General features: G+C 48.0%; 1 protein-coding gene across 1 annotated transcript; it reads left to right on the plus strand.

Annotated features, from left to right (window-relative positions):
- The first annotated feature begins 327 nt into the window (after positions 1 to 327).
- LOC136528753 (photosystem I chlorophyll a/b-binding protein 3-1, chloroplastic-like) lies at positions 328 to 1705 on the plus strand. Its single transcript, XM_066521736.1, has 3 exons — positions 328 to 586; positions 702 to 763; positions 847 to 1705. Exons 1-3 carry the CDS (start codon positions 461 to 463, stop codon positions 1460 to 1462), a joined length of 804 nt encoding a protein of 267 aa, XP_066377833.1. The 5' UTR covers positions 328 to 460; the 3' UTR covers positions 1463 to 1705.
- Positions 1706 to 7978: the final 6273 nt, after the last annotated feature.

The following is a 7978-nucleotide window of genomic DNA, read 5'->3' on the forward strand; positions in this document are numbered from 1 at the left end:
CGTTTCAGAGGTTATTTAGATGATTTTTAGTAGACTTTTCCTATAGGCTTCGTTTGAGCCAAAAACGTCTCATCCAGATAGGCCAAAAACGTCTCATCACCCTGGGGCGCGCAGCTGGGCGGAAAAATCTTGGCCAAGTGTTGAGCCGTGCGTGCATGCCAGCGGCCAGCCGCTGCCAACGCCTGCGAGCCACATGCCCTGGCGCCCCCTTATCCCATCGTACCCGCCACACGGCGCGCCGCCAGTGGCCCCGCGGAAGCGGCCTCATCTCCCCGGCGCGGTTTAGATTTCCCTGGGCCCCCACCCCTCGCGGCAGCCACGGTCACATACTTTCCGCGCCTCTTCTTCTGTGCCCCTCTCCTCCCAAACTGCGGATAGAGCAGCGACGCGCGAGCGCGAGCGCACGCACGTACGCACGTTGTCGGAAGCTCAAGTTAGAAGCACAGGTGCCTGCTGATCGATGGCGGCTCAGGCTCTCCTCTCCGGCCGGCAGCTGCTGGGCCGCCCCGTGCAGTCGGCCGTCTCCAGGTCGTCGGCGAGGAAGGCACCCTTCGTCGTCAGGGCCAGCGCTAGCCCTCCGGCCAAGGTCTGCGCCGTACCCTGCTTACTAGTAGCTCCGATCCGTCCGTCATCAACCTCCGATCGCAAGCCCGTTCTAGAGAGGATTACTGAGTGCTGACTCGATTGTTTTCGTTTCGCAGCAAGGTGCCGACAGGCAGCTGTGGTTCGCGTCCAAGCAGTCCCTCTCCTACCTCGATGGCACGTACGTACCTGCGCTCTGTGCCCGCCCGCACGCAACAAACCTTCTACTACATATGCTCACCCGCCTCACTGTTGCTGCTGCAGGCTGCCCGGCGACTATGGGTTCGACCCGCTGGGGCTCTCGGACCCGGAGGGCACCGGCGGCTTCATCGAGCCCAAGTGGCTGGCCTACGGCGAGGTGATCAACGGCCGCTTCGCCATGCTGGGCGCGGCGGGCGCCATTGCCCCGGAGGCCTTCGGCAAGCTGGGCATCATCCCGCCGGAGACGGCGCTGCCGTGGTTCAAGACGGGGGTCATCCCACCCGCGGGCACCTACAACTACTGGGCCGACTCCTACACGCTCTTCGTCTTCAACATGGCGCTCATGGGCTTCGCCGAGCACCGCCGCCTCCAGGACTGGTACAACCCGGGCTCCATGGGCAAGCAGTACTTCCTCGGCCTCGAGAAGTTCCTCTCCGGCTCCGGCGACCCGTCCTACCCCGGCGGACCCCTCTTCAACCCGCTCGGCTTCGGCAAGACCGAGAAGGAGTTGAATGAGCTCAAGCTCAAGGAGATCAAGAACGGCAGGCTCGCCATGCTCGCCATCCTCGGCTACTTCATCCAGGGGCTCGTCACCGGCGTCGGCCCGTTCCAGAACCTGCTCGACCACCTCGCCGACCCCGTCAACAACAACGTGCTCACCAGCCTCAAGTTCCACTAGAACATCGGTGCATCGTACCTGTTGCTGCCTGTTGTTTGTAGTGGAAAGCGAGATGCGTGTTGTTCATATGCTCTGGCTTGGCTGATGCATGGAAAGGAGCCTGAAGCGTTGCATCATGATTCATGGCCAACCTGCTGCTTGCAACAAATTAGTACTGATCTTGTTGAGACCTGAAATTGTATTGCACATGGTAAATCAATGTACACTTGCCTCTCTAGTAGACGCCAAAAAATTGCTGTTAAAGACTATCTCCAACAACTCACCCAAAATAGTTGACCCATTTTATGTTTGATAGCGCTACATGTAAAGAGTTTAATATCCATTTTTGGTCTTCTTTAACGACAGGACCCAAAAGAGAACCATTTCTACAAATGAGTTTAGAGGAGAGATGCTACTCATATTTGGGTTGTATCTCTGCTGCAACCCAAAATAAGTCTCGCACATAGGTACTCTGTTGGAGGTCGATACGGTACTATCCAAGAACCATTTTGGATTTAGGTGCCCATGCGCATCCAATCGTGGATGCACGGGGATATATGTGTATAGCAGGAAAGAGCATGCACTTTATGTGCATCCAATGGTGATGCAAATGAGAGCATGTTTGCTTAGAGACAATTCAAGATATGCTTATGGATGCTGTGGCAGGACAGAGTTCAGACTGGAGAGCAACTTAAAATCAGAAAAGGGAAAGGTTCTGCGAGGTGTAAATATGGTGGGAAACTTAAAACCAGAAATCATCTTTTCTTTAATTATAACATTGCCCAAATTATCCGGGTTTGGGTTAGGATTAGTTTGAGGTGGTATGAAAGACCAATTTCCATCCAAAGCTATGAATCTATGATGGGAATTGGCTTCGGTCCTATTAAAGATAGCTCTGTTTTCTTTGTTTTGGCCAGTGTGGTTTGAAGTTTATGGAAGACCAGAAATGATTGTGTCTTCAACAATTTACTAATCAAATCCCCTAAGACCATCGCTTATAAGATTTTGGGTTTTCTGTCACAGTGGAAGAAGCTTTTGAAACCAGAGGAGAAACTGAAGATGGAGGACACGATTATGAAGCTGCAAGAAAGCCTGAAGGCGTGGTGACTATGATCATTTGAAGACTGGATGGCTTCTAACAAAAAGCTAGAAGGGAAGTTGAGCTCGTTGGAAACACATAGAGGTGCTCAGAGGTGTTTTGGGAGGTGATCCAGGTTTCAAAAGGCTGGAAGTCTGGAGCAATGAAACTTCTTTATCTGCTTTAGTTTATTTCAGCTGTTTCTGAGCGTTTTAGTGTTATATCCTGTGAATTCTTTCTTTCTGTCTCTTTCGCTTAAACTTTGTAAGCTGGCAATCCCAGCAGCTACCGTTTGCTTTCAATATAAGCAGGGCTAAGGTCTATGATCTAAAAAGTGTGCTTAGAGAGAAAAACATTACCTTCCCTTCTGTTCTATTGTCAATATTTGCAGCTAGCGAAAGAGCAAGGTTTCATTATATCAATTTAAGGTGCTAATTAACCCACCTAGTAAAAAAATGAGTACATTTGGTTTAGCAAAATCCTATGTATTTTTGGGTTTGAGGATCTATGAACAAGTATATTTACTCGTAGTACAAAATACTTAGGGACTATTTAGAGGAGCTCTCAAGGCAGCTTCTAGGTTGAATCTAGGAAGATGCCCAAACATTTTTTATAGATAAGTTTTAAAATAAACTAGAAAGTTGGAAGTTGAAAGAAGTCGTTTCTTCTAATTCACTTACGCACAGAATCACTTTTGACATATAGTTCATCCTAAAGAATCTATTCTTTCAAATACTCACTTCTCATAGAGAATCAAGCACGGGAGGGTCTCTACTAAAGTGCCCTCAAAATCCATGCAATACTACATTAACCATTTGCACAAATGGTATTTTCACTACTAGTTTGTTAAAAACTGGTGGTGATAGTTATTATCACCGGGTTGTATTATGAATCGGTGGTGAAAATAGTATCACTGTCGATTCTTATTACAAACCGGCAGTGATAACTGAACACCCAGTCCATAACCCCACCCCACTCTCACAGAGCCACCCCCTCCCCTCTAGCCCTCCCTCTTTCTCTCCCCCTGCACCTCTCAACCATTGTTTCTCTCTCACCTGTCCCTCTAACACCAGCCTCTCACTCCTCCCCTCCCTCTAACTAGCATGGTGTGGTAGTGAGAGATGGCAGAGGTAGCCAAGGGCACAACGGTGTGGTGGCCCCGACCTGGATCTACCAGGACCCATAACTAACAATGAGCTGAACATATGGTGTCTAGCTGTGTTCAGCCTCCCCTTAAGCCTGCAACCATAAGAACATGTACAGATCAAATCTCAATCTCATGTCTACAACCATAAGAATGGTTATAGATCTAATTATCTAAATCTCAATCTCATATCTACTAGTTGGATGTGAAAATTTAGACCCAACCATTGGAATTTAAATGTCAAAATTTGGACATTGCCTCTAGGCATCCCACCACGGTTTGCCTTGCCTCCAAGCCTAGCCCGCCATAGGTCTGTCTCTGAGTTCAGTCCACTATGGGTCTGCTTTTGAGCCCAGCCACCAATGGGTTTGCCTCGACCCAGCCATGGTCTATGCTTGTGCTAATTATATAACAACTTGGTCGCCTCGCCGCCGCCAAAGCCTCGCAAACCTAGACCTAGCAGCTGCTAAAGCCTTCATATATCCGATACCCTTCTCCTTCCACTACCCTTTCTCTGCCATCCCTTAGCCTCCGCCATGGTCAGGTTTTGGGAACCATCTTCATACACATGTGAGCCTTCCCTTTGATCATCTATACTTTACTAGAATCATGCTCATGCATTGCAACGGGGAAAAGATTTTGTGTGTATCCTATTCTTATTCAAACAAAAAAGTGACATTCCATTCTTAAGTTTTGAGATGGTGGTATCTACTAAAAACCTTTTTTCGATACCCCTTCGCCTTCCACCGCCCGTTCTCTGCCATCCCTTAGCCTGCGCCATAGTCAGGTTTTGGGAACCATCTTCCTACACATGTGAGCCTTCCCTTTAATCATCTATACTTTACTAGATATATACCCGTGCGTTGCACGGGGTCACAATTTTGCCCCACACCTACGGCGGCGATCCATGTGGCTTCTGGCTTTGTCAAACATATTAAGAATTGTACAAATCTAATTACATAGAAGATATAAAGCTCGTTTCATGATCTTTATCACTTCCTTCTCTATTTTTTTATCAAGTTATTTATCAACGTCTGACATACAGTACCCCTAATCATCCATTCCAACCTGCATCTCCTCTCTAATAATTCCATTCCAATCAAGCACCATCACTCTCCATCCAACCATCACCAAAATCATGGGCTTGTTTTCAGTCTGAGGCACAATAAACCATTATCATATCCATGATCCATCATCCATCCACGTACGTTGTGCTTCTTGTCCAACCATAGGAGCCCCGTGAACCGGTGGTGCTCGATGGCTGCAACTTGGACGTGAATCTCACCATGTAGCTCTTCTCCCCCACCGACGTGTACTCCAGCTCCATCGGTGAAAGGTCCTTGTTTGGCTTTGGTAATTGAGTGACAACCTAGGTGGACTAATATTTGTTTAAGTGCAATACACATGTGATTAGTCCACAGGTACATTTGTGTGAGCAACTCATGCCATGACGGTGAAGATGGCTTAGATTTATTGCAAGGCTCACATATATGATGAAGGAGCTCATTGCATACGAGACATGACATTGAGTCATGTGACTAAGGTGGAGAAGATCAAGACAAGGCATGGCTGGATGGATCGGTTGCAAGTGTGAAGGGCAAGTTGAGTGATGACTTAGCGTCGATGGACCGAAGCAACGGTGAAGAGCAAGTGAAGTCAAGATCGATGAACCAATGTGGTCACTTGATGATATGAAGTGGATCATATAATTTGTGATTGATTGGTGCATGTGTTGCATCAACAATGAAGGAGATGGAATGGAATGCACAAGGCAAAGGTATAACCTAGGGCATTTCATTTCATCGGTCATAGGTGAGTAGAGAAGTTGATGACCGGGTTTAGCATAGATGGTCGTACTATCAAGAAGGGCAACCTTTTTTGTATATTGGTCATCTAGTGAGACTTGAGAGATCTAACTTTGCATATGTGTTGGGATCGAGTGGCGTGGAAAGTTGAGTGGCTAACTCCTTAAACATGTTTGTGAAAAGCTAACACACATACACATGATGGTGTACGCTTGGCGGTGTTGGCACATTTACAAAGGAGAAGAAGTTGGAGTTGATGTGGATCAACTCGGTGAAGAAATAGAGGCAAAAAGAGGTCACTGGAAGTGACCGGATGCTGGCCTCGGCTGGACCTGTGCATCCAGTCATGCTTTGCAGTGAAGGCGTAGGCGTCGATCTTCGACCGAACGCTGGGCCAAGAAGTCATCTGACGCGCAGGGGCCACGTCTGATCGGTTGTGACGTACGCTGGCATCTTGGCGCGAGGAGCAATAGTGACACGTGGCGGGCGGTGAAGGACCGGACGCTAGTGCTACGTCCAATCACATCTAACCTGACGTGTCCGATCGTGTTTCGAGCGCTCTAGGAGCTCCCTAGAAATGATCTGATGTGGCTCGGGCATGGCGTCGAAGGAGGGATCAACGCATCCGATCAGTGTCTCGGCGTGAGCGGGCTTGCGAGGACCTGATGCGGCGTGGCTGCGTCCAGTCATGCTCCTGTGAGTCCGGTCGTCACTTGACCATTGGCGCGGTGTCAGTGACTGTTGAGATCGGGTGGCTCCGGTTGAACGTAGAGCGACATGTGGACGGTGGACTATGACGTTGGCTGGGTGCATCCGGTCAAGGTGATCTGCGCGTCCGGTCACGTCGTAGAAAGCCTAGTGAATGGGTAACGGCTAGTTTAGCCCATGGGGCTATAAATAGAAGTGTTGGCTGGCCTTGGACTGGTTGCTGAGCACACTAGAGCCTTGGTGGCTTGTGTGGTGGTGCTTGGAAGCCCTCTAGCTCACTCTTGCTTGATAGTGTGAGTGAGTGAGCGATTTTAGTACGATTGCATCATGAGGTTGCATCGAGTGACACTAGGTGATCATGTTGCAAGTTAGTGGTGCTTGTTACTCTTGTAGGTTGCCACCTCCTAGATGGCTTGGTGGCTTATGACTCTGTTGAAGCACGTGAGAAGATTGTGCGGTGCTTTGGAGGAGGATTTGTGAGGGAGATTGTGCTCACCCCGCAGGGATCACGAAGAGCAACTCTAGTAGAGCGTGTTATTGAGCTACCCTCACTTTTGGGGTAGGTTCTTGCGGTGCCCAGCGTGTGGGCTTGGCGAGTGATGCCAATTAGCTGCCGAACCACCAAGTGAACGGTCGACACAACGGGGACTAGCGTGTTGACAAGCATGTGAACCTTGGGAGAAAAATCACCCTGTCATCCTTGTCTTCCTATTGGTTTACATCCCCACTACACAAGCTTGTATTTACTTTCATATACATTGCGCTTGTGTAGTTGCTCTTGTAATTAGTTTGCTTGTGTAGCTTGCTAGTTACCTTCTTGCTTGTGTAGCATAGAAGTAGCTCCCTTGCATGGCTAATTTGGTTTTAGTAACCTTGTTAGTCACATAGCTTAGTTTGTGTAGCTAAGTAATTTGCGCTTTCTAATTTAGCATTAGTTGCCTTGTTGTTGAGCATTGCTAGTGAGCTTAGGAGCTTTGTGTTTTTGCTTACTAGTTGTAGGAGCTCCCTCGTGCTTGAAGTACTAGTGTCATAGGTTTGTGTGACCTTGCTCCTAGAATTGGTTAGGTGAGCTCTAGATAGCCCAGCACCTTGGTTGCTTGTTTAGGATCTTTTCAAGGTGTTTGATAACTTAGATAAAGGGGTGTAGTCTTGGCTAGACCGATAGTTTTAATTCCACATTTGTTACGGTTAGCCGACGCGATTAATTTTAGAAAGGACTATTCACCCCCCTGTAGTCCGCCATCTCGACCCTACAAGTGGTATCAGAGCTTGGTCTCTCATTTGTGGTCTTCACCGACTCGAGAGGATGGCGGCTTATGGGCTAGATGTTGAGTGTCCATACACTTTTGATGGCACACACTTTGCATGGTGGAAAAATTGGATGACATGCAATTTTAAGTTTATTTCCCCCCAAATGTGGTGCATTTGTAGATGTGGGCTTTTCTCATGCGTTGGATGAAAAGAATACAACTCAAGTGCAAAAGAAATGCCTACATCTCGATTGCCAAGCTACTAACATTTTCTATCAATCTTTGAAAGACAACATATTTGGGATCATGTACATGAAGACCGCCCATGATATTTGGTTGTACCGCAAATTAATATATGGGAGTGTCTCCAATGATGATGATAAAGCCACCAAGGAGGAGGCACATGAGTGTGTCGAGCATGACCATAATTTGGTGATTATGGAAGATTGCTCCACCTTATGGTCAAGTGATGATGATGATCATACCACAAGATCACTTGACAAGATTGATGACGATGCCACAAGTGGTGCCAATGATGATGCAACTCCATGC

Source organism: Miscanthus floridulus, chromosome 19 (assembly GCF_019320115.1).
Source record: "Miscanthus floridulus cultivar M001 chromosome 19, ASM1932011v1, whole genome shotgun sequence".
Lineage (NCBI taxonomy): Eukaryota > Viridiplantae > Streptophyta > Magnoliopsida > Poales > Poaceae > Miscanthus > Miscanthus floridulus.